General features: G+C 45.0%; 2 protein-coding genes across 2 annotated transcripts; both read left to right on the top strand.

Moving 5' to 3' along the window:
• The first annotated feature begins 1,430 nt into the window (after positions 1–1,430).
• LOC123444803 (sm-like protein LSM3A) lies at positions 1,431–4,541 on the top strand. Its single transcript, XM_045121652.1, has 3 exons — positions 1,431–1,657; positions 3,620–3,715; positions 4,214–4,541. The coding sequence occupies exons 1-3, from the start codon at positions 1,538–1,540 to the stop codon at positions 4,292–4,294; spliced, it is 297 nt and encodes a 98-aa protein (XP_044977587.1). The 5' UTR covers positions 1,431–1,537; the 3' UTR covers positions 4,295–4,541.
• Positions 4,542–4,965: 424 nt separating this feature from the next.
• Positions 4,966–5,814, top strand: LOC123444804 (protein BOLA2). The gene is made up of 3 exons (XM_045121653.1): positions 4,966–5,144; positions 5,267–5,289; positions 5,378–5,814. Exons 1-3 carry the CDS (start codon positions 5,082–5,084, stop codon positions 5,571–5,573), a joined length of 282 nt encoding a protein of 93 aa, XP_044977588.1. The 5' UTR covers positions 4,966–5,081; the 3' UTR covers positions 5,574–5,814.
• The last annotated feature ends 21,152 nt before the right edge of the window (positions 5,815–26,966 follow it).

The following is a 26,966-nucleotide window of genomic DNA, read 5'->3' on the forward strand; positions in this document are numbered from 1 at the left end:
GATAGTTGAGACAAAATTTTCTGCAATAAAATGTTAAGTATGATTTGCGCAATAGAATATGTATTCTTTTTTTTAAAACCACTGTAATACAATTTATTAGCATGTGCTCCTTTTCTGTTTATTTTTTTCTAAAGAAAATTTGTTAGCAAAGCTTGACATTACAGGGTTTGGATCCTGGCACCGCCACTGCATGGTGGTGCTTATGAGGGGGCTTATTTGGACGGATTTACGGTTTCATCTCTTGTTTGGGGTCTTCCTTGTAAAGTTAGGGACTAGTCTTTTTTTCCGTTTCTTTTGGATGATGTTGTAAAGTTCTCTATAACACCACTCTATGTTTAATGAAGTTTTCTGGTCATTCATGATCTATTTTCTTGTTTACAAAAGTAGTGGCGAGCTCATTTTTTAGAGAAAAGTATGTGGAGCTCCTATTATACACATTATGCCACTATAACACCCACATGGTTGCAACACGGCTGGCCCAATAAGCTTGATAAAGTTTCTTATTCAATAGATTCTAAAAATTAAAATCAAACTAAAATCACTTTAAAATGAAAACACGAAAAATGTGTTCCTTAATATATATATATATATATATATATATATATATATATATATAGACACTCTATTATGCACCCAGGGTGAAGAATAGCTTATTCCTCACCCTGGCCGTTCGACTGAGACAAAGAAATATCAAAACGCAGAATGTAATTTTCTAACATGCATGTTGTAAAATTACCTTGACTACTCTTGTAAAATTACCTCACTTCTATTATAAAATTATGACAACATCTTTTAATGAGATATTGATACGCCACATTTTCATTGCATGTAGAATGTAATTTTACGGCATGCATGTTATAAAATTAGTTCACTTTCTTTTGTACGGTGCTAGACCAACTCCTTCTTATAGTGTAATATTACCTTAGGTGTGTTCTTTTCTTATGTTTTCAAGTAGGACTGGACCGGGGTGAGGAATAACTATTCCTCACCCAGAGTGACGAATAGCGCGCGTGTGTGTATCTATATCTATATCTATATCTATTCAGTATAATAAATAAATGCTCACATTTCTTAAATAAATCATTATATTAAAAATGTGTTTGGGGCATAAATTTCATGTTTTAAAAATAAATTAATGTTTTAGTATTTTAGTTAATATTTATACATATAGTAAACAGGAAAATAAGACAGAAACTTGTCAGAAACAAAAAATCAGAAAATGAGAAAAGGAAAGGAAGAAAAAAAAGGAAAAACAAAACGGCCAAGGCCCAGCGGCGGCGGGGACGTCCAATGTGGGTGGGCTTCAAGTAATCCCACTGGGCTCGTAAACACGCGCCCGGATGATATATTCTCGCCGTGGGCCTTCTCTAGCCCTGGAAGGCCCGGCGAACCAGATATCCAGCAGGCCGGCCGGCACGGCATCCACCATCCACCCAAAACTCCGGTGCCGACGCTTACCGCGGCTTGGCGAGTTCGATTGGGTGGGCGGAAGCTAGGGTTTAGTTCTCGGTTACGCGGAGCGGCAGGGGCGGAGGCGATGGCGTCGGCCGACGAGGAGATCGCGGTGAAGGAGCCGCTGGATCTGATTAGGCTCAGCCTCGACGAGCGCATCTACGTCAAGCTCAGGTCCGACCGCGAGCTCCGCGGCAAGCTCCATGTAAGCAGCGCTCGGGATCCCCTTTCGATTGTTTGATTTAGCCCTGTGCCCCGTCCGTGGTTGCTGGGCTGTGGAAGAATTCCCTGCTAGCATTGGCCTGCAGCGATTTCTTTATGCCCGTGGAGAGGAGCTTTTTTGCTCCCAATTTCGTCTCCTTTTTGTCTGCGTAGATCGTGTCCCCAATTTTTTTTAATTTCTAATAGTAATTTTTTTCACTGGGATTTGTATACGAAGCGACCGGCACTAAATGTGCCATTTTATTATGTGTAATGGGATCTAGGAGGTTAATATGTTCACGTGAATAACAGAAAAAACATGCGTTGCTACTTGCTAGCGATTCGACATAGATAAAGATAAGCATCTCAATAACATTAACTTTGAGGCTATTTAACAGGTTGGTAGCACGGTATGAATTTGTGGCGTATGCGCTTGTCGTTGCAAGTATTGCTCGGCAACGTGGCGTGTTGTTTCCACTAATTTATTGAGAATATTACAATGATAGTCGGACGGGGGTCAACAGGAAGTTCGAGTTAGGGATACAAAAACCTTGGAATCGAAAGGTTTTAGACTTAGGAGGTGTTCGGAGTCCCTCCGCTCCAGGTTCTGTCCGAGGAGCTGGCGGAGCTGCAGCGCAAATTAGTGGAGCTGGAAATTAGGTGCTCCGCAGATCCGCGGAGCCGGTGGACATCCGAACAGGCCCTTAGTAGAACTAAAACCGAGTACATGAAGTGCAGTTTCAATACTACTAGGCACGAGGAGGAGGAGGAGGAGGTTAGCCTGGATGGGCAGGTGGTGGCTCAGAAGGACACCTTTCGATATTTGGGGTCAATGTTGCAAAAGGATGGGAATATCAATGAAAATGTGAACCCATCGAATTAAAGCCGCGTGGATGAAGTGGCGTCAAGCTTCTGGTATCCTCTGTGACAAGAGAGTGCCACAAAAGCTAAAGGGTAAGTACTATAGAACGGTGTTTTGACCCGCAATGTTGTATGGCGCTGAGTGTTGGCCGACGAAAAGGCGACATGTGCAGTAGTTAGGTGTGGCGGAGATGCGCATGTTGAGATGAGTGTGTGTCCACACAAGGAAGGACCGAGTCCGGACTGATGACATACGAGATAGAGTTGGGGTAGCGTCGATTGATGAGAAGCATGTCCAACATCGTTTGAGATGGTTTGGGCATATTTAGCGCAGGCCTTCGGAAGCTCCAGTGCATAGTGGACGGCTAAAGCGTGCTGATAATGTCAGAAGAGGTCGCGTTAGACCGAATCTGGCATGAGAGGAGTTCGTAAAGAGAGATTTGAAGGACCGGAGTATCACCAGAGAACTAGCCATGGACAGGGGTGCGTGGAAGCTTGCTATCCATGTGCCAGAACCATGAGTTGATCGCGAGATCTTATGAGTTTCACCTCTAGCCTATCCCAACTTGTTTGGGACTAAAAGGCTTTGTTGTTGTTGGTGGTGGTGGTGGTGGTGGTTACAATGTTATGATGTACTTTTTTATCAATTGTATGCTGCTCTGCCGTGACTTGTTTTCAGTCTGCACAACCATTACTATAACGTTTGCATCCAGCTTCTAATCATGTGGACTGTGGAGGTCCATGTTATTGATAAATCACAATGTTATGATGTGCTTTTTTATCAATTATATGTTGCGCTGCAGTGACTTGTTCTCAGTCTGCACCAATTAGTATCACGTTTGCATCTACATTCTAATCATGTGGATTGTGCAGGTCCACATTATTGATAAACCAGTAAATCACAATGTTATGATGTGCTCTTTTATCAATTGTATGCTGCACTGCAATGGCTTGTTTTTAGTCTGCACTACATTCAGTATCACGTTTTCATCCATCTTCTGGTCATGTGGATTGTGGAGGTCCATGTATATCATAACATGTTATTCATGCTGGGATGTGGTAGTTGCTAAAGTCTGAGATGTTTCCCTTGTGCATTGTTACACAGGCATATGATCAGCACTTGAACATGATCCTTGGAGATGTTGAAGAGATTGTAACAACTGTTGAGATCGACGATGAAACATATGAAGAGATTGTGCGAGTAAGTTCCGTGACCTTTTGTTCTCAATTTTTGTGTATACTATTATCATCCAACACCTTTTGGAGGCCATGTTGTGGTTGTTTTTTAACACAGTTGAACTTTGATGAATGATGGTAGTTGTTGCATGCCAATGGAAAACTTATTACTTTGTTCAGTGTGTGCATGTGTGTTTGGAACGTATGGAGTCCCTTGAGCAGTGTGGGCTTGGCTGCCTAACGCACGCCAAACATCCTTGCGAACATTTTTCTCATGATTTCTGACATTATTATCCACTGACCATCATAAGAATAGAGGACAGACCTGTTTGAATCATTTATACATGTGGGAGTTTTATGTTTCTGATTTTGTGTGGTCTATCTTTGACTGTGAGTTCTGCAAGACCATAATGACTTGTTTCTGGAGGAATCTATCTAATTCTACAAGAAAGGCTTATCTGTGAAATGCATCAGGGAGAGAGTGTTGATATACTAACTATTGCAAATACTGAACCTTTTGCAGACAACCAGGCGTACCATCCCCTTCCTTTTTGTCCGAGGCGATGGTGTCATATTGGTCTCCCCGCCTCTGCGAACTGCGTGAGCCATGAAGTTTGATGGGGGGATCCTGCTGATTGTCGACTATGAGTAGCGTGTGGTTCGGTCGGTTGATTACATGGACTGCCTGTCGTCTGCTGCAGTATCACTGTTGGACCGTAGGGTTTTAGCATGCCATGATACAATTGTGTAACAACAGCTCCTTGTGTTTGAATTCACTTGATTGTGATGCCAGTTTATTCTACTCCATGTCAAACTAACACTGTTCTGGATTAATATGTGGTCTCGCGCAATTACGAGGGCTCTTAATCCTGTAAGCGAAATGCGCTTATGTGACTTGGGTGTGTGAGTGCATTATCACTGGAAGAAAATAGAATTGCAATGTATGCGTTGTGCAAACCTCTGCACCAAGTCTATCAATCTCTGTACCTTGATGCGCCTCAATGCTTAAGGGTAGCTATCAATCTCTGAAGCAATTTGAAATGTATCTACTCTCATCTCATCTCACGGGCATATGAAATTGCTGCACAGAGGTAGATACATCTCATCTCATCTACGTATGTTGTTCCGTGAAATTCGCCAGCCATATATATATAGGAAAAAGAAAAAGAAAAACCACCAAATATTCGATTCCCAGGCAGCGCACTACGATTTCTGGAATAACATGGTGACGGACAAATTCGTAACCCCGAGACCACAGCATCCGAAGTATTCTCCGGGGCAAGTGGGATAAATTGATAGGAGGAAGGCACAGCCAAGTTGAAAGTCTCCTTCTCCGCCGGCCCGGAACAGACAGAGAGACCAAGAGGAGGGGGAGGCAATCGTCAGCAGCCATGGGCGTGACCAAGGAGGACGTCGAGGCCGCCGTCGCCGCCGCGCTCAGCCCCACCCACCTCGTAAGCCTCCCTCCCCTCTCCCCTCTCCCCTCTCTCCAATCCCCCTCCGCCCGCAAGTCCGTCCATGGCCCATCCTCTCCGCCTTAAACCCTAACCTAACCCGTGTGTTCCTACGATTTCAGGTGGTCACCGATACATCCGGCGGGTAAGCAGCCCACAATTTTCCATGTAAGCTTGTTCGAACGATTGATTGGTGGTCTTGATTGATTTGATGGGATTGATTTGGTGCCAAGGTGCGGCGCGAGCTACGAGATCGAGGTGGTGTCGGGCAAGTTCGAGGGGAAGCGGCTGCTGGAGCGCCACCGGATGGTCAACACCGCGCTGGCGCCGCTCATGGCCGAGATCCACGCCGTCTCCATCAAGGCGCTCACCCCCGAGCAGGCCCAGCCCCAGCCGTCGCCGCCCGCCGTCACCGCCGACAAGGCCTGACTCGCTCCCAAGGAAGCATTGGTTGGATGCTGGGAAACTCGCATCATACAGTACTCTCTGCTTGAATGAATGAATGAATAATGTAGCAATGCCGCGCCTGCGGAATCGAGACTCTGCAGTGGTGGCATACGTTATGTCCATGTGATTGCGATGATTTAGTGCTTCTGCTCTAACTGCGTTTGGCCTGAGATTGTGTGGCGACATGTTCCTGAGTTGTGTCATATAATCTCTTTGCAGTTTAGTTTCTTCTTTGGCCGATTGCTTCTGTTGAATGTGATTGCTTTTTTGTTGCCGCAGATTGGTTTGGCTTTGCTGTCTGATGTCGTACTATCTGTTAGTATTTAGGGGTTCAGATAACAGTTGATCCACACTGTTTTCCTCAGCCTGTAAAAAACGTCCCAGGTAGGTGTCGGTTAGATTGGGGTAATCCTAGTAGTACTCTGTTTCAGCCATTGAATTTTGAATAGCATGACATGGCTATACTGGTACGGTGCCGAGGAATTATAGGGAGAACATGCCTTCTCTAGAATTTCAGCATTTTCAATATACGAATTGTCTATCCAAAAACAGAGGAATTGCCCTCTAAAATCCATACTTATACACGAATGAAGTGTGTGTGTGTGTGTGTGTGTGTGTGTTCATGGTGATAGAAGCCAAGAGGATCTCAGCTGACTGCTGCCATGGCTCACCGCGACGCCGCACAGAGCACATATGGCCAGACCAAACGAGACGGCTGGTGTTCAGGGTTCAGCAAAGGACACATCGTCAGCCATGCCCATAGCAGCAGCCAGATGCAACAATACAAAACTTTAACAAATACGAGTACAAAATTATCTTGCTCTATGTCACTGCTGAGAGGATAATTTCAACACGAATATGGCTCAAACGGAAATTTGGCATCAAACTGGAAGGGGTCCCAACCGATTGAAAAAGGTTAAATCATTACTCAATAATGTTGAATGGGTCTAGGCATTTCAGAGTTCAGTTGACGATTGCATATAGGATTGCTGAAAATAATGCCAGAGCATTAGATAGTTTCTACTACAAGTCAAGCAAGTTGACAACTATGATCGACGGTCATAGTCACTCCTGCAAGAGTCAGCATTCCATGTTGCAGTGTACCAGTAAGCTACTTCTGCTTCAAACCACTGATACCTGTGCAAAGAGGACAAATCCAGCTCATTAGGTAAATCAACAGTGTTAACTTCAGACTTATCAAACCTGTAAATATTTTAAGCCGGATCGTTTCTGCATGACTAGGTAAAACGTAATTAGAAAATGAGAAATTCGCAGGAATGAGCGGCAAACAGCTAACCAGTTTTAAGCTTCAATGTGATAGTCAGGTCACAGATTTGACAGGGCAGCCACAGTGTATGTGATGCCAAATTTACCATGTCATTATCATTTGTTACTGGTGCCGGATTTGATATATCTCTCCAGTGTGGTGAATGCCAAGTACTTCTAGGGGAGGACCCACACCGTGACAAGCAAAACATAAAATATCTCATCCCTGAATGCAGCGGCAGAAAACTAAGCATCACTGAAGAAAGAAAGAGATGTTGAAGACAATGGCGATGTACATTTTATTGCTTGGCCAAATATAGCACCGGAGTAGCTACTTGCTTTGGTTCCCACAAGTTTTGGTTTGACAACCATCTCAAAGCGTGCGGCATTGGTGGCAAAGCCTGAAAAGCAAATTTGACCACGGTATTTGGCCTATGCTGTGGCTGCCCTTGTATGCTTCAACCTAACTTTTCAGTGTCTATTGTCGATTCCAAACATATCCCACGCTATAAGATCAGCAAAGTAGCAATATACACGCATATCAACCATACAATAATTTATGTGGAGGAAAAAAAATCAACTTTTTTGTTATACTGCCTACTGGAAAATTCCCAGTATGGGCATCAACATTTTATATCTATTAGGCATTCATAACTTCATTAACTATTTCCCCCGTTCCTAAATACTAAGCCTTTTAAGAGATTCCAATATGGACTACATACGGAGCAAAATGAGTGAATCTATGCTCTAAAATAAGTCTATATACATCCGCGTGTAGTCTTTATTGAAATCTCTAAAATGACTTATATTTAGGAATGGAGGGAGTAGTTTACTAAATCTGACGGCAGCCACAAAATTCATGGCCATACAAAAGATAACATTGCTAGTGTCAGTGTGCATCTATCTGTCGAAGAAGGAAATTATACAGTTTGAATCTAAATGCTACTCATTCCGTCACATAATATAAGATCTTAATTATTACGTCCAATACACTCACATATTGGCTGTAATAAGATCTTATAGCATGGGACGGAGGGAGTAGTTAGCAAGTATGAAAGGCACCAACCCAGTGCAGAAATTAATCGGCCTTACAAATTATCTTACTAGTTCCACTCCTATATAGTCTGATATTACCCGACTGTATTGTGCACAAGTATAGGAAAAGAAAATCAGAATATCAAAGATAACCAGATATATAAATTTGTGGCATCCAACTAGCAACAAGAATGTCGTAAGAAAATGCTAACAACAGAAATATTATTCCATATCTTATAAGATGCATTGTTTCCAGAATCGGCAACTCACATATGTGTGGACAGCTTTCTAAGATCAACCCATACATCATATTTGAAAAATTCAATAACCACACTGGACTGAAGAACTAAACATGCAAAAAAGTGGTTAGCGTGCATTTTAAGGCATGTAATCAGTTGACTCCTTCCTACCACATATAACTATTTCAAAGCTGCCCCTCACTCAATAACACTGTCTTCCAGAAATAAGTATACACTTTATGAATCTATATTTATTCTCTCAAATGTGCCAATCAAGTTTTTCACTGGCCATTTGACATAAAATGTCCCAATTAATTTCCCGTCGGTCATTGCATGTATTAAATACTCCCATTCAAGTACTCTCTAGTTTGTTTGTTGGCGATTTCCACCTGTTATATGGCACATGCTGAAAACACATGTACTATAGCAGAATAAAAAGAATAATAGTACACTAGCACGGTGGTTCCATAAAGAGCTAATGCTCAAGTCACTAACACAGAAAACAACATATAAGTTTATCAGGAAATTTAAGTTGACAGTGAACACTTCAGAAGTACAGTAAGTTATTCCAGCAACCAGGTACGGAAAATAAATTGGATTTCAGCAGTTACCTTCAGTATAAAAACTTGTGAAAGGACGATAGGTGCAAAACTGATCGTAGCTTCTAAAAAGTTTCCTGGATTGCATTGACTCAAGCAGAACCATATAGACAAATGAATGCACTGAAAAAAAGATTGCATTATCATCCTCAGTATAGTTCACTATAGAAGACAGCTCCTCCTGAATCCTAAACCCCAATCCAAGGATCTTCTGCAGTTCAACAGTTTTCCGCAACACCCATCTGGCAACACCATAAGAATTGACCTTCCTCTCCCACATTTGGAAGTGGGGGTGGTAGCGGGGAGCCGGGGACCCAACAAGGCAACAAAGTGGCGAAGCCAAGGCCGCCATCCTCTGTCTGGATGACCTGAACACTGTCAAAGCCGTAACGAACATCAGGAGGCGTATTGATCACAGCTAGCCTTTGCTGATCCAAATCAAACTGAAGTATGCCCTCACTCAATCCCTCGCTATTCGTAAGCATCCAGTGAACGGCGTTACCAACAAATGTGGCGCACTTGGAAATAACAGTCCTCCATGGAAGCACCATTGAAATGAGATCGCCCCATATGCCATTCTCCGAGAGGTAAACACTTGCAACGTATTCTGCCCCACTTTAAAAGGGCTCAAGCGGCATTCGCCATGCACATGCCCCTGGTCGCCGGCAGCGCAGAGAACTGCCCCGCGAAGGACCCCAATCTTGAACCGCGGCGTATAGGCAACGAAGCAGTGATGGTCAGTGATAGGGTCCCAAACAATGAGCTGATGCCGCTTCTCCTCAACGAAGAGCACGCGTCCGTTTCGTCAGTCGAGCATGTCAGGACCCAAGTGTCTGTATCATGATCAAGTCGAGGAATTCAAAGGAAGAAGAAGGCGGGAAGCTAGCAAGACCGTACATCAAGGATCCAACGCCTTCGAGGCCTCCGTACCGCTTCGCTTTAAGTAGGGTCCCGGCTACCGTTGATCCTCGATCGAACGGTGATCGCAGCGTCGAGCGTCACTGTCGTTCTTCTGGCACGCTCGTCTTTTTCGTTTTAGCTTTCTTAGCTTTACCGTCCCTCTCGTTTTGTAAGGCTATAAAAGCCATGGATCCGGCTTGGGAAGGGCATGTCTTTTCTTCTAGGGTTTCCCCTATCGCGCCGCCAATGTTCCTGGTCGGCTTCTTGTAAGATAACCACGGCACCTGCCTTAAATTCTCGAGTAAAGTGGCTAGTTCGAGTGCAATTTCCCCTGTTTTAGTTCTTCAGTTAAGCAGAGTATGACAATGGTAATCAAAGCCAGTCTCTCCTCGGCGAAGTGCTAGATCTCTTAGCGGTGATGCTGGGGGACGAGCAGTGAAATCCCTCCCTCCCTCCCGATCAAGGCGGCGATGACACTATGGTGGCGCTGGCGGCGGCGATCATTCGGTATAGGTCTGGTCAGGTTAGTGGTTGCAAAAGCTCTCGGCTTGCGCAGTAAAATCCCACCACCCTCCCGGATCCGGTGTACTCTGGTGGCGCGGCGATGGCGTCGGTGTCGGCGGCGGCAGGACTAACAACACCAAGTTCGGGTTGCAGTTTCTGCTGTGGTAAAATTCCTCTCTTATGTTTGTTGGTCACCAGTGAGGTACTTGACTATCTCTGTCAAAACCCTCTCCGCCTTGTCTCATGACAAAGATGGTAGGACCTTCGGACTCCACTTCCACAGATCAGCAGGAGTTTACCTCACTCCAACTGATGTCCAACTGCTTCAGAAACACAGAGAGCAGGATAAGCTAGAGTTTGATGAGTTCAGAGACCTCGTACATGAAAACTTTCAGTCTCTGCAGAAGACTCTTGGTGACTTGCAGGGTTCTTTGTCCACTTTCATCTCAGGTTTTCCCAAACCAAGGGAAGTGCATCCCAACCCTCAGGATGTTCCCCAAGCCAGCACCATTGCTCACACCCCACAGGGCACTGTGAACAAGTTCCAGGAAGCACAACCATCCCTTGCTACTGTTGGGTCTGCTACTTTAGTGGACAAAACTTCTGGTAAGGAGCTAAACTTAGATGGTACTCTCAAGCTACCCTACAAACATCCATACTTTGTTGAGAACAAACAAGCTAATGTTGAGGTCAAAAATCAAGCTGTTGCTCATCAAGTGGGACCTAGCCAACAAGTGATTACTCTGGAGCAGGAACAAGGAGATGGACTAAATGCTCACCTTGACAGGAGGTTTGGTATTGCAAACAGGGACTGGGCTAAAGAGAACAGGAGAGTGCACACACTGGTGAAACCTGCCAAGTATAGTATACCTGAGTTTGATGGCACCATCACTGATTCATGGATCCAAACCATTGAGATGTACTTTGAGGCTGCTAGAACCCCCTTGGAACAGAAAACTGAAATAGGAGTGACTTACCTTACTGGGCCTGCAATTGAGTGGTGGAGAGGAACAGGGATAATAGCTAACACCCTGCCTTGGTATAGGTTCTGTAGACTGCTTGGTGATAGATTCTCTGAAACTTTAATATGTGACAATGTCAGAACATTTCATGCATTAAATCAAACTGGGACTGTCAATGATTATGTGTTGAAGTTTGAACAGTCCATGAATTTGATTAGAAGAGATAACCCAGCATTACCACAGGATTACTATAAAGCTAGTTTCATTGCTGGCCTATGTGATAACATTCAGCATCATGTTCAATGTCATGAACCTCCTGACCTACAGAAGGCCATTTGGTTAGCTAGAAGAATGGAACAGGCTCAACCAGCTAAGAAACCTACACAAACCTTTCTGAACCAAACAATTAGAAGACAAATCCAGTTTGATCCTGGAAAGCAGCCTCCTAGTTCAAATGCTACTGTGATTCAACAAGAAAAACTAAAAGGCATATGCTACAAGTGCAAAGATCCATGGTTCCTAGGACACAAGAAGGTTTGTAAGCTAGTCAACCAAATCCAAATCCAAGCAATGCAAGAATGCTACCCTAATGATGCAGAGTTAGTTTATTACACTGCTGAGAGTGAAGAGGCAGAAACTCCTCCCCCTGTTGACACTGATGATCCTCCTCTCCAAATATCCATGCATGCACTAATGGGAATTAGATCTACTAAGAAGCTCAGCTTCACTGCAACTATCATGTTAGGAAACACCCCCGCCACAGCTCTCATTGATAGTGGCAGCACTGCCACTTTCATCACCCCAAGCTTAGCTAAGAAAGTAAATTGTGCCCTTACTCCTACTAAAAGAAGACAAGTGATTGTTGCAAATGGTGCTACCCTCTGGTCAGAATTTATTGCATTAAACTGTCCCTTCTCCTTGCAAGGTACACAATTCTCCACTGACTTCAGAGTACTGCAACTACAAGGATATGATGTTATCCTAGGAGCTGACTGGATGGCTTCATTCAGTCCTGTGGAACTAGACTTTGATGAAATGCATGTCAAGGTCACCTTACCAGGAGGAGAAAAGAAAATATTCCAAGATGAAAGTTTACCTACTATTCCAGTTAAAGAAATTGCTAGCACAGAAGCAGTCCCAAATGAACCTGTGTGTGGAGCAGTGTTGATACTAAACAGAATTATTGTACAAGAACGAGTGGATCAAATTCTGCGTGAACCAGTGCAGAAAATTCTAAATGATTATTCCCCTATTTTCAGCACACCAACTACATTACCTCCAAAAAGAGCTATTGATCATGTCATCACCTTTACACCCCAAGCAAATGTCATCAATTAGAGGCCTTATAGATTACCTCACCACCAGAAGGATGCCATGGAGAGTATAGTGCAGGACATGATCAAATCAAAAGTTATAAGAGACAGTAATAGTCCTTATTCCTCCCCAGCTCTTTTGGTGAAAAAGAAGGACATGACATGGAGGCTAGTCAATGATTTCAGGAAGGTTAATGAACAGACTGTTAAGAACAAATACCCAATCCATGTTATTGAAGATCTCTTGGATGAGTTAAAGGGAGCAACTGTTTTCTCCAAGTTGGATCTCAGAAGTGTCTACCACCAGATAAGAATGAATGAAGAAGACATTGGAAAAACTGCATTTAGCACACACTGTGGCCACTATGAGTACTTGGTGATGCCCTTTGGATTAACTAATGCTCCTGCAACCTTCCAACTACTAATGAATACCATTCTAGCTCCTTATCTAAGGAAGTTTGTCCTGGTTTTCTTTGATGATATCCTAATCTATAGAAAAACATGAAGGAACACCTTCAACACCTTCAATTGGTCCTAGAAGCCTTAAGGTCTAATCAGCTGTTTGCAAAGCTTAGCAAGTGCTCTTTTGCCCAACCACAGGTGGAATATTTAGGACATGTCATCAGAGGAGATGGTGTAGCTACTTACCCAACAAAAATTGAGGCAATAACACAATGGCTAACACGTGAAAATGTAACACAACTGAGAAGCTTCTTGGGCCTTACTGGCTATTACAGGAGGTTTATTCAGCACTATGGGTTTATCTGCAAACCTTTGTTTCAGTCCCTAAAGAAGGACATTTTCAAGTGGGGTACTGATCAAATGGATGCTTTTAACATACTAAAGCATAAGATGACCCAAGCCCCAGTTCTGGCACTCCCTTATTTTTCCCAACCTTTCATCCTGGAGACAGATGCATGTGCCTATGGAATTGGTGCTGTTCTAATGCAAGAGGGTAGACCCCTTTCTTATTTCAGTAAAACCATTGGACCAAAAGCAGCCGCTATGTCAACCTATGATAAAGAAGCCATGATAATCATTGAAGCACTTAAACACTGGAAACACTATTTTGCTGCTTCTGCTCTAATTATCAGAACTGACCATCAGAGCTTAAGGTACATTCAGGAACAAAAGCTAACACAGGGGATTCAACATAAACTTATCATCAAATTGTTGGGCTACAATTTCAAAATTGAATACAAACAAGGAAAGAACAACAAGGTTGCTGATGCTTTATCTAGAGTTAAATACAGACTACAGTCACTAATTGCTAGTCAGGCTCAGCCCCTTTGGTTAACTGAAGTGACTAATAGTTATGCTCAAGATCAGATATGCAAGGATCTTCTGTCCCAACTAGCTCTTTCAGGAAATGCTATTCCTAACTATGCCCTCCAACAGGGGTTGCTAAGGTACAAAAACAGAATTGTTATTGGGATAGACACTGCCCTCAGAACTAAACTGGTGTCAGCTTTGCACAATTTTGAACTTGGTGTCCATTCTGGGCATAGAGCAACATATCAGAGAATGAAACTCCTTTTCCACTGGCCTGGCATGAAGAAGTTTATTGTGGACTTTATTAAGCAGTGCCCAACCTGCCAAATCAACAAGCATGAACACTGCAAATATCCAGGTCTACTGCAACCTCTGCATGTCCCTGATTTTGCTTGGTGTCACATTAGCATGGACTTCATTGAGGGCCTTCCTACTTCACAAGCCAAGGACATGATTCTTGTGGTGGTAGACAGATTCACCAAATACAGTCACTTCATTGCCATGAAACATTCAATAACTGTCAGTACTGTTGCTAAAGCTTTTACAGAGAATATCTTCAAGTTGCATGACCTTCCTTTAGTCATTATCACTGACAGAGACAGAATCTTCACAAGCAATCTTTGGCAAGAGTTGTTCAAGAAACTAGGAATTAAACTCCACATGAGTACTTCCTACCACCTTCAGTCAGATGGGCAAACAGAGAGAGTGAACCAATGTTTGGAAAATTACTTGAGATGCATGGCCTTCTTACAACCTCAAAAGTGGCTGAAGTGGCTCCCTTTAGCTGAATGGTGGTACAACACTAGTTACCACTCTTCACTCAAGCTCACCCCTTTCCAAGCATTGTATAACAGACCACCTAACATGTTGTCTGAGGCTGCTCTGTATCCCGTTGATATGACACAAGAGTTTTCTTCCATCCTTAATGTAGAGCAAATTGCAGCTCAGATAAAATGTAACCTTCTCAAAGCTCAGGAGAGGATGAAAATGTATGCTGACAGAAAAAGATCTGAAAGAACATTGGAAATTGGTGATATGGTCTACTTAAAGTTGCAACCATATAGGCATACAACCCTCAGCTTACACAGATGCCTCAAGTTGCATTCTAAATACTATGGGCCCTTCAGAATCATCCAAAAAGTGGGACCCGTAGCTTACAAGTTGCTGTTACCTGAGCACTGCAAACTTCACCCGACATTCCATGTTAGTCAACTCAAAAAGCACCTGGGACCACAAGCTATTCCCAACCCCAACCTTCCACTACTCCATACTGATGGCACAATATTGCTGGAACCAGAGAGACTGTTGGACAGAAAGCTTATTCCAAGAGTACAAGGTGATGTGCAAATTCCAGTAGTCAGGTGGCTCATCAAGTGGACTAATTTGGAAGAGCAAGATGCTACCTGGGAGGATGCTTTATTTATTCAAAAGATTTTCCCAGCATTTCAGCCCTGAGGATAGGTCTGTTGTCAACCGGGGGGAATTGTCAGGACCCAAGTGTCTGTATCATGATCAAGTCGAGGAATTCAAAGGAAGAAGAAGGCGGGAAGCTAGCGAGACCGTCCATCAAGGATCCAACACCTCCCAGGCCTCCGTACCGCTTTGCTTTAAGTAGGGTCCCGACTATCGTTGATCCTCGATCGAACGGTGATCGCAGCGTCGAGCGTCACTATCGTTCTTCCGACACGCTTGTCTTTTTCGTTTTAGCTTTCTTAGCTTTACTGTCCCTCTCGTTTCATAAGGCTATAAAAGCCATGGATCCGACTCGGGAAGGGCATGTCTTTTCTTCTAGGGTTTCCCCCTATTGCGCTGGCAGTGTTCCTGGTCGGCTTCTTGTAAGATAACCACATCACCTGCCTTAAATTCTCGAGTAAAGTGGCTAGTTCGAGTGCAATTTCCCCTGTTTTAGTTCTTCAGTTAAGCAGAGCATGACAGAGCATCTTGCGGCCGTCGAGTGGCAGGGAGAAGCGCTCGGGAGGGATGCGGTACAGCTGGTCGAGAGTGGATTTGAAGGAAATGTTCCCTTTGTAATCTAACGAGAAGACACCGAGGAGAGGAGGCCTCCGGTGGCGGATGCGGAAGCAACGGAGGAACTTGGTGTTGGAATTATGCCCTAGAGGCAATAATAAATATAGTTATTATTATAATTCCTGTATCAAGATAATCGTTTATTATCCATGCTATAATTGTATTGAATGAAGACTCATTTACATGTGTGGATACATAGACAAAACACTGTCCCTAGCAAGCCTCTAGTTGGCTAGTCAGTTGATCAAAGATAGTCAGTGTCTTTTGATTACGAACAAGGTGTTGTTGCTTGATAACTGGATCACGTCATTAGGAGAATCACGTGATGGACTAGACCCAAACTAATAGACGTAGCATGTTGATCGTGTCATTTTGTTGCTACTGTTTTTCTGCGTGTCAAGTATTTGTTCCTATGACCATGAGATCATATAACTCACTAACACCGGAGGAATACTTTGTGTGTATCAAACGTCGCAATGTAACTGGGTGACTATAAAGATGCTCTACAGGTATCTCCGAAGGTGTTCGTTGAGTTAGTATGGATCAAGACTGGGATTTGTCACTCCGTGTGAGGGAGAGGTATCTCGGGGCCCACTCAGTAATACAACATCACACACAAGCCTTGCAAGCAATGTGACTTAGTGTAAGTTGCGGGATCTTGTATTACGGAACGAGTAAAGAGACTTGCCGGTAAACGAGATTGAAATAGGTATGGGGATACTGACGATCAAATCTCGGGCAAGTAACATACCGAAGGACAAAGGGAATGACATACGGGATTATATGAATCCTTGGCACTGAGGTTCAAACGATAAGATCTTCATAGAATATGTAGGATCCAATATGGGCATCCAGGTCCCGCTATTGGATATTGACCGAGGAGTCTCTCGGGTCATGTCTACAAAGTTCTCGAACCCGCAGGGTCTGCACGCTTAAGGTTCGACGTTGTTTTATGCGTATTTGAGTTATATGGTTGGTTACCGAATGTTGTTCGGAGTCCCGGATGAGATCACGGACGTCACGAGGGTTTCCGGAATGGTCCGGAAACGAAGATTGATATATAGGATGACCTCATTTGATTACCGGAAGGTTTTCGGAGTTACCGGGAATGTACCGGGAATGACGAATGGGTTCCGGGAGTTCACCAGGGGGGGGGGGGGCAACCCACCCCGGGGAAGCCCATAGGCCTTGGGGGTGGCACACCAGCCCTTAGTGGGCTGGTGGGACAGCCCAAAAAGGCCCTATGCGCCATAATAAGAAAATCAAAGAGAAAAGAAAAAAAAGGAGGAGGTGGGAAAGGGAAGAAGGACTCCACCCACAAAACCAAGTTGGACTCGGTTTGGGGGGGGGGGAGACCTTCCCCCCTTGGCTCGGCCGACCCCCTTGAGCCCCAAGGCAAGGTTCCCCCTCTTCCCCCTATATATACGGAGGTTTTAGGGCTGATTTGAGACGACTTTTCCACGGCAGCCCGACCACATACCTCCATGGTTTTTCCTCTAGATCGCGTTTCTGCGGAGCTCGGGCGGAGCCCTGCTGAGACAAGATCATCACCAACCTCCGGAGCGCCGTCACGCTGCCGGAGAACTCCTCTACCTCCCGTCTCTCTTGTTGGATCAAGAAGGCCGAGATCATCGTCGAGCTGTACGTGTGCTGAACGCGGAGGTGCCGTCCGTTCGGCACTAGATCGTGGGACTGATCGCGGGACGGTTCGCGGGGTGGATCGAGGGGCGTGAGGATGTTCCACTACATCAACCGCGTTCACTAACGCTTCTGCTGTACGGTCTACAAGGGTAAGTAGATCACACATCCCCTCTCGTAGATGGACATCACCATGATAGGTCTTCGTGCGCGTAGGAATTTTTTTGTTTCCCATGCGACGTTCCCCAACAGTGGCATCATGAGCTAGGTTCATGCGTAGATGTCTTCTCGAGTAGAACACAAAAGTTTTTGTGGGCGGTGATGTGCGTTTTGCTGCCCTCCTTAGTCTTTTCTTGATTCCGCGGTATTGTTGGATTGAAGCGGCTTGGACCGACATTACTCGTACGCTTACGAGAGACTGGTTTCATCGCTACGAGTAACCCCGTTGCTCAAAGATGACTGGCAAGTGTCAGTTTCTCCAACTTTAGTTGAATCGGATTTGACCGAGGAGGTCCTTGGATGAGGTTAAATAGCAACTCATATATCTCCGTTGTGGTGTTTGCATAAGTAAGATGCGATCCTTCTAGATACCCATGGTCACCACGTAAAACATGCAACAACAAAATTAGAGGACGTCTAACTTGTTTTTGCAGGGTATGCTTGTGATGTGATATGGCCAACGATGTGATGTGATATATTGGATGTATGAGATGATCATGTTGTAATAGATAATATCGACTTGCACGCCGATGGTACGGCAACCGACAAGAGCCATAGGGTTGTCTTTATACTAACGTTTGTGCTTGCAGATGCGTTTACTATTTTGCTAGGATGTAGCTTTAGTAGTAATAGCATGAGTAGCACGACAACCCCGATGGCGACACGTTGATGGAGATCATGGTGCGGCGCCGGTGACAAGAAGATCGTGCCGGTGCTTTGGTGATGGAGATCAAGGAGCACGTAATGATGGCCATATCATGTCACTTATGAATTGCATGTGATGTTAATCCTTTTATGCACCTTATTTTGCTTAGAACGACGGTAGCATTATGAGGTGATCTCTCACTAAAATTTCAAGACAAAATTGTGTTCTCCCCGACTGTGCACCGTTGCTACAGTTCGTCGTTTCGAGACACCACGTTATGATCGGGTGTGGTAGACTCAACGTTCACATACAACGGGTGCAAAACAGTTGCGCACGCGGAACACTCGGGTTAAGCTTGACGAGCCTAGCATGTGCAGACATGGCCTCGGAACACATGAGACCGAAAGGTCGATCATGAATCATATAGATGATATGATTAGCATAGGGATGCTTATCACTGAAACTATGCTCAACTCACGTGATGATCGAACTTGAGCTAGTGTAAGTGGATCATGAACCACTCAAATGACTAGAGAGATGTACTTTTTGAGTGGGAGTTTAGCGAATAATTTGATTAAGTTAAACTCTAATTATCTTGAACATAGTCTAAGTCCACTTTGAATATATTTGTGTTGTAGATCATGGCTCACGCGACAGTCACCCTGAATTTTAATACGTTCCTAGAGAAAGCTAAGTTGAAAGATGATGGAAGCAACTTTGTAGACTGGGCTCGTAATCTTAAGCTAATCTTACAAGCTAGGAAGAAGGATTATGTCCTTAATGCTGCGCTAGGATATGAACCACCCGCTACGGCTGATCAGGATGTTAAGAACGCTTGGTTAGCACGTAAGGAGGACTACTCAGTAGTTCAATGTGAAGTCTTGTATGGCTTAGAACCGGGACTTCAACGTCGCTTTGAGCATCATGGAGCATTTGAGATGTTCCAGGAGTTGAAGTTTATCTTTCAGATGAACGCCTGGATCGAGAGGTATGAGACCTTCGATAGATTCTATGCTTGCAAGATGGAGGAGAACTCGTCTGTCAGTGAACATGTGCTCAAAATGTCTGGGTACTCAAACCGTCTAGCTGAGCTGGGGATTGAACTCCCGCACGAGGCTATCACTGACAGAATCCTTCAATCACTGCCGCTAAGCTATAAAGGCTTTGTGTTGAACTACAACATGCAAGGGATGAACAAGTCTCCCGGCGAGTTGTTTGCGATGCTGAAAGTCGCAGAGTCTGAACTCCGTAAAGAGCATCAAGTGTTGATGGTGAATAAGACCACTAGTTTCAAGAGAAACGGCAAAGGCAAGAAGGGTAATTCAAAGAAGAGCAGAAAACCTGTTGCCAATCCAACGAAGAAACCCAAAGCTGGACCTAAGCCTAAAACAGAGTGTTACTATTGCAAGGGTATGGGTCACTCGAAGCGCAATTGTCCCAAGTATCTAGCAGATAAGAAGGCGGCCAAAGAAAAATCAGGTATATTTGATATACATGTTATTGATGTGTACTTAACCGGCTCTCGTAGTAGTGCGTGGGTATTCGATACCGGTTCTGTTGCTCATATTTGCAACTCGAAACAGGAACTGCGGAATAGACGAAGGCTGGCGAAAGATGAAGTGACGATGCGCGTAGGAAATGGTTCCAAGGTTGATGCAATCGCCGTCGGCACAGTTTCACTTCAGTTACCATCAGGATTAGTTATGAACTTGAATCATTGTTATTTAGTGCCTGCGTTGAGCATGAACATTATATCTGGATCTTGTTTATTGCGAGACGGTTACTCTTTTAAGTCAGAGAATAATGCTTGTTCTATTTCTATGAGTAACATCTCTTATGGTCATGCACCCAATGTGAGAGGATTGTTCATATTGAATCTTGATAGCGATACACACATACATAACATTGAGACCAAAAGAGTTAGAGTTAACAATGATAGCGCCATATTTTTGTGGCACTGCCGCTTAGGTCATATTGGTGTAAAGCGCATGAAGAAACTCCATGCCGATGGACTTTTGGAGTCACTTGACTTTGATTCACTTGACACGTGCGAACCATGCCTCAGGGGCAAGATGACTAAAACTCCGTTCTCCGGAACAATGGAGCGTGCAAGTGACTTGTTGGAAATCATACATACCGATGTGTGTGGTCCGATGAGCGTAGAGGCATGCGGCGGATATCATTATTTTCTCACCTTCACTGACGATTTGAGTAGATATGGTTATGTCTACTTAATGAAGCACAAGTCTGAAACATTTGAAAAGTTCAAGCAATTTCAGAGTGAAGTTGAAAATCATCGTAACAAGAAGATCAAGTTCCTACGGTCTGATCGTGGGGGTGAATATCTGAGTTTCGAGTTTGGTGCTCACTTAAGACAATGTGGAATTGTTTCACAGTTGACACCACCTGGAACACCACATCGTAATGGTGTGTCCGAACGTCGTAATCATACTTTATTAGAGATGGTGCGATCTATGATGTCTCTTACCGATTTGCCGTTATCGTTTTGGGGTTATGCATTAGAAACAACCGCATTCACTTTAAATAGGGCACCATCAAAATCCGTTGAGACGACACCATACGAACTGTGGCATGGCAAAAGGCCAAAGTTGTTGTTTCTTAAAGTTTGGGGATGTGATGCTTATGTCAAAAAGATTCAGCCTGAAAAGGTGGAACCCAAAGCGGAAAAATGCGTCTTCATAGGTTACCCAAAAGAGATAGTTGGGTACACCTTCTATCTCAAATCCGAGGGCAAAGTGTTTGTTGCTAAAAGCGGAGCTTTTCTCGAGAAGGAGTTTCTCTCAAGAGAATTGAGTGGGAGGAAGATAGAACTTGACGAGGTTGTCGAACCTCTCATCCCTCTGGATGGTGGCGCAGGGCAAGGGGAAACCTCTGTCGTTGCGATGCCGGTTGAGGAGGAAGTTAATGATAATGATCATGAAACTCCGGTTCAAGTTTCTGTCGAACCACGCAGGTCGACGAGACCACGTGCTGCTCCAGAGTGGTATGGTAATCCCATCTTATCAATCATGTTGTTGGACAACAATGAACCTGCAAATTATGAAGAAGAAATGGTGGGCCCAGATTCCAACAAATGGCTAGAAGCCATGAAGTCCGAGATAGGATCCATGTATGAGAACAAAGTGTGGACTTTGGAAGTACTGCCTGAGGGCCGCAAGGCTATTCAGAACAAATGGATCTTTAAGAGGAAGACGGACGCTGACGACAATGTGACCGTTTATAAAGCTCGACTTGTGGCAAAGGGTTTTTCACAAGTTCAAGGAGTTGACTACGATGAGACATTCTCACCCGTAGCGATGCTTAAGTCCGTCAGAATCATGTTAGCAATAGCTGCATTTTTCGATTATGAAATCTGGCAGATGGATGTCAAAACGGCGTTCCTTAACGGTTTCCTTAAGGAAGAATTGTATATGATGCAACCCGAAGGTTTTGTCGATCCTAAGAATGCTAACAAGGTGTGCAAGCTCCAGCGATCCATTTATGGACTGGTGCAAGCATCTCGGAGTTGGAACAAACACTTTGATGAGGTGATCAAAGCATTTGGGTTTATACAAGTGGTTGGAGAATCTTGTATTTACAAGAAAGTGAGTGGGAGCTCTGTGGCGTTTCTAATATTATATGTGGATGACATAATGCTGATTGGAAACAACGTAGAGTTTTTGGAGAGCATAAAGGATTACTTGAATAAAAGTTTCTCAATGAAGGACCTAGGAGAAGCTGCTTACATTCTAGGCATTAAGATCTACATGGATAGATCAAAACGCCTGATAGGACTTTCACAAAGCACATACCTTGATAAAGTTTTGAAGAGGTTCAAAATGGAACAGTCCAAGAAAGGGTTCTTGCCAGTTTTACAAGGTACGAGATTGAGTAAGACTCAGTACCCAGCAACTGATGAGGATAGAGAGCATATGTGCACCGTCCCCTATGCTTCAGCCATAGGTTCTATCATGTATGCAATGCTGTGCACTAGACGGGACGTTAGCCTGGCCATAAGTATGGCAGGTAGGTTCCAGAGTAATCCAGGAGTGGATCACTGGACGGCGGTCAAGAATATCCCGAAGTACCTGAAAAGGACTAAGGAGATGTTTCTCGTGTATGGAGGTGACGAAGAGCTCGCCGTAAAAGGTTACGTCGATGCAAGCTTTGACACAGATCCGGACGACTCTAAGTCGCAAACCGGATACGTATTTATTCTTAATGGGGGTGCGGTAAGCTGGTGCAGTTCCAAGCAATGCGTCGTAGCAGATTCTACATGTGAAGCGGAGTACATGGCTGCCTCAGAGGCGGCTAAGGAGGGTGTCTGGATGAAGCAATTCATGACGGATCTTGGAGTGGTGCCAAGCGCACTGAATCCAATAACCTTGTTCTGTGACAACACGGGTGCCATTGCCTTAGCAAAGGAACCACAGTTTCACAAGAAGTCCAGACACATGAAACGACGCTTCAACCTCATCCGCGACTACGTCGAAGGGGAGGACGTAAATATATGCAAAGTGCACACGGATCTGAATGTAGCAGACCCGCTGACTAAACCTCTTCCACGGGCAAAGCATGATCAACACCAGAACTGTATGGGTGTTAGATTTATTACAATGTAATTCACATGATGATGTGAGGGCTAGATTATTGACTCTAGTGCAAGTGGGAGACTGTTGGAATTATGCCCTAGAGGCAATAATAAATATAGTTATTATTATAATTCCTGTATCAAGATAATCGTTTATTATCCATGCTATAATTGTATTGAATGAAGACTCATTTACATGTGTGGATACATAGACAAAACACTGTCCCTAGCAAGCCTCTAGTTTGTGTGTATCATATAACTCACTAACACCGGAGGAATACTTTGTGTGTATCAAACATCGCAACGTAACTGGGTGACTATAAAGATGCTCTACAGGTATCTCCGAAGGTGTTCGTTGAGTTAGTATGGATCAAGACTGGGATTTGTCACTCCGTGTGACGGAGAGGTATCTCGGGGCCCACTCGGTAATACAACATCACACACAAGCCTTGCAAGCAATGTGACTTAGTGTAAGTTGCGGGATCTTGTATTACGGAATGAGTAAAGAGACTTGCCGGTAAACGAGATTGAAATAGGTATGCGGATACTGACAATCAAATCTTGGGCAAGTAACATACCGAAGGACAAAGGGAATGACATACGGGATTATATGAATCCTTGGCACTGAGGTTCAAACGAAAAGATCTTCGTAGAATATGTAGGATCCAATATGGGCATCCAGGTCCCGCTATTGGATATTGACCGAGGAGTCTCTCGGGTCATATCTACATAGTTCTCAAACCCGCAGGGTCTGCACGCTTAAGGTTCGACGTTGTTTTATGCGTATTTGAGTTATATGGTTGGTTACCGAATGTTGTTCGGAGTCCCGGATGAGATCACGGACGTCACGAGGGTTTCCGGAATGGTCCGGAAATGAAGAGTGATATATAGGATGACCTCATTTGATTACCGGAAGGTTTTCGGAGTTACCGGGAATGTACCGGGAATGACGAATGGGTTCCGGGAGTTCACCGGGGGGGGGGGGGGGGGCAACCCACCCCGGGGAAGCCCATAGGCCTTGGGGGTGGCACACCAGCCCTTAGTGGGCTGGTGGGACAGCCCAAGAAGGCCCTATGCGCCATAATAAGAAAATCAAAGAGAAAAGAAAAAAAAGGAGGAGGTGGGAAAGGGAAGAAGGACTCCACCCACCAAACCAAGTTGGACTCGGTTTGGGGGGGAGACCTTCCCCCCTTGGCTCGGCCGACCCCCTTGGGGCTGCTTGAGCCCCAAGGCAAGGCTCCCCCTCTTCCCCCTATATATATGGAGGTTTTAGGGCTGATTTGAGACGACTTTTCCACGGCAGCCCGACCACATACCTCCATGGTTTTTCCTCTAGATCGCGTTTCTGCGGAGCTCGGGCGGAGCCCTGCTAAGACAAGATCATCACCAACCTCTGGAGCACCGTCACGCTGCCGGAGAACTCTTCTACCTCTCCGTCTCTCTTGCTGGATCAAGAAGGCCGAGATCATTGTCGAGCTGTACGTGTCCTGAACGCGGAGGTGCCGTCCGTTCGGCACTAGATCGTGGGACTGATCGCGGGACGGTTCGCGGGGCGGATTGAGGGACGTGAGGACATTCCACTACATCAACCGCGTTCACTAACGCTTCTGCTATACGGTCTACAAGGGTACGTAGATCACACATCCCCTCTCGTAGATGGACATCACCATGATAGGTCTTCGTGCGCGTAGGAAATTTTTTGTTTCCCATGCGACGTTCCCCAACACTTGGGGTCGGTGGCAATGTGGCGCCATCGCTTAGGGACGAGGGAGGCACGCAGGATGTAGGGAGGCTGCGGCGGGGGGGGGGGGGGAGGCGGAGGAGGATCTCGTGGATGAGATTGTCGTCTTCTAGCGGAGGCGGCGTTACCGCGGAGGGCGAGGAAGGTCGGCGGAGGATGCGGTGGGCCATGTCGTCCACGGTGGGATTGGTCAACTCCCGATTGGGGTTTGGTGCACTGGATGGAGAGTGTGGTCGAGGGTTTATTTCTGGGAAATAGATGGAAGGGCAGTACTCTGGGCCGACGTTCGCCGGTCGTTGCGCAGCCGTCCGATCTAGCACGCAACCATCGTTGGATTTTGCCATTCACGTCATTTTCTTATTCCCTTGTTTTTTAGTTTTAGTTTCGTTTGATATAGGATATCTTTATCTTCGTCACTGCGTGCGTGCGTTTCGATGAGGCATGGTAAAACCACGTCTCTACCCTCCGTCCCGACGAAGTCGCTCCTTGCAACACCAGTTGCTCGTCCCCTCGTCGTCCTCCCAGCCATCATCCTCGCCTCCCCCTCACACATCGCCGAGGTTCACCACGGCTTGCCGCTGTTATTGAAGCATCTCTAATGGAGGCCATCAATTTTTTTTCACTGGTTGCAGCTCGCTGACTCGCCACCACCTGCCCTCACCCATAGCTCGCTGGTTTCAGCTCAACATCGTCACATCTCGACACTGGTTGTAGCTTTTACAGGTACCGGTTGTAGCTCTTACAGGTGTCGGCTGCATCCATTATAGCAAAAATTGACACCGGTTGTAGTAAAAATCGACACCGGTTGTAGCAAAACAATCTGACGAACTCGGGTTGCAACTGTGACGAACATGGATGCAACTTTTTTAGTGGACGGTTGTAGAAAAAATTGTTATCGGTTGTAGCAAAAATTGACACTGGTTGTAGCAAAAAACATCATCACCACCGTCAGGGGTGCAGCATCATCATGAATGATGTAGCAAATGCCATCACTGGTGGTAGCAAATGCAGACATCGGTAGTAGCAAAAACTGACGCGGGTTGCAACACAAACTTTATTCACCGCCGCCGCCGCTCGTAATTGGATGTAGCAAATTCCGCCATGGGCTGCAGCTCCTCTATCGTCTGGTTCCAGCATATCACGTCAACGGACGCAACATCCTCACGCCGCCAGTTGTATCAGCTCTTGCGCCGGTGATGTCTGAGCTCATCGTTCATAGCGATGATGGTTACAGCCAGCCGTTTCCCCTGAACAACACCGGTAACAATGGTGGCGCGAGGTGCAGGTGGCCTGGGAGAGGCAATGCTAGCGAGGGGACCTAAAAGATGGGTGGAGATGGGACCGAAGAGTGTTATGGCGGACGAACACGAACTGTTCGAGGGGGCCACAAGGAAGACAAAGTCCTATAGAGGATGACGAGACATGAAGGAGAAAGAGATAAGGATGAATCGGTATGTATGAACCACAATTAGTTAAAGCGAGGATGTTGGATGTAGTCTAATACCGAGGCGCGCGTGCATCCGACGCATCGTTCGTCCGTCGCCCCGCGTGCAAACATTTCCCTAGACGGAATGCTAGTTGTTGGTGGTGGAAAGGAACAAAACCGGGTCAAAAATATCAGAGTGGAGGGGATATTTGTGTTTTAAAATACAGAAAAGCTAAAAATCCGTTGTCACATATTTATACACGAGAAACCGTATGTTGTTCTTTTTTTAGGGGAGAATGTTGTTCGTTATAACTAGCAAATATGCATGTAGGTTGCAACGAAAGAAAACATATAACACTTCTCTAGAAAATAGACACCCACATCAATTATTCGAAAATTTGGAGAAACCTTACATGTGGTTTTCAACATTTTTTTGGCTCCTTTGTTCTTCGTGTGGCTCTGCTGACTTCTTAGCTTGAAGCTTATTGTCTTTGCCCCATTCAATTCTATTTTTTTTGAAAGATCTAGCTATGCTGGCGATTTTACTGATAGCAAAAAGCAATGGAAGAACAAAGTGGGGTGAAGATCCGAGGATCGATGGACATTTGACCACAAGTCGGCCGAATATCCAAAAAAGGAAATAAAAAGAAAGAAACCGAAAGGGCTCTTAATTTGATATATCTCACAGGGGTTTCCTAAAGGGGCTCTCAATGCATCTAGCTCCCGCCAACCTCAATTGCTCCATTGTAATTGTGGTCCTTGTGATGATATCTCTAATGCTTGGGACCTTTTTCTGGAAGGTGCATTTGTTGCGCTCCTGCCATATTGCCCAACAGGTGAGAAGTCTCATCATGTTGGTTCCCTTCTTCCGTTTGCCGTCGGTTTGCTCCAGTGAATTTAGCGCAATGGTCATGGCAGATTGAAGCTTCCAATCCTCCTTCGGTTTGAGGGTCCCACAACCTCTCCATTGGCTGATCTTGTTCCATACCTCCTGCG

The sequence above is a fragment of the Hordeum vulgare genome, chromosome 3H (assembly GCF_904849725.1).
Source record: "Hordeum vulgare subsp. vulgare chromosome 3H, MorexV3_pseudomolecules_assembly, whole genome shotgun sequence".
Taxonomy (NCBI): Eukaryota; Viridiplantae; Streptophyta; class Magnoliopsida; order Poales; family Poaceae; genus Hordeum; species Hordeum vulgare.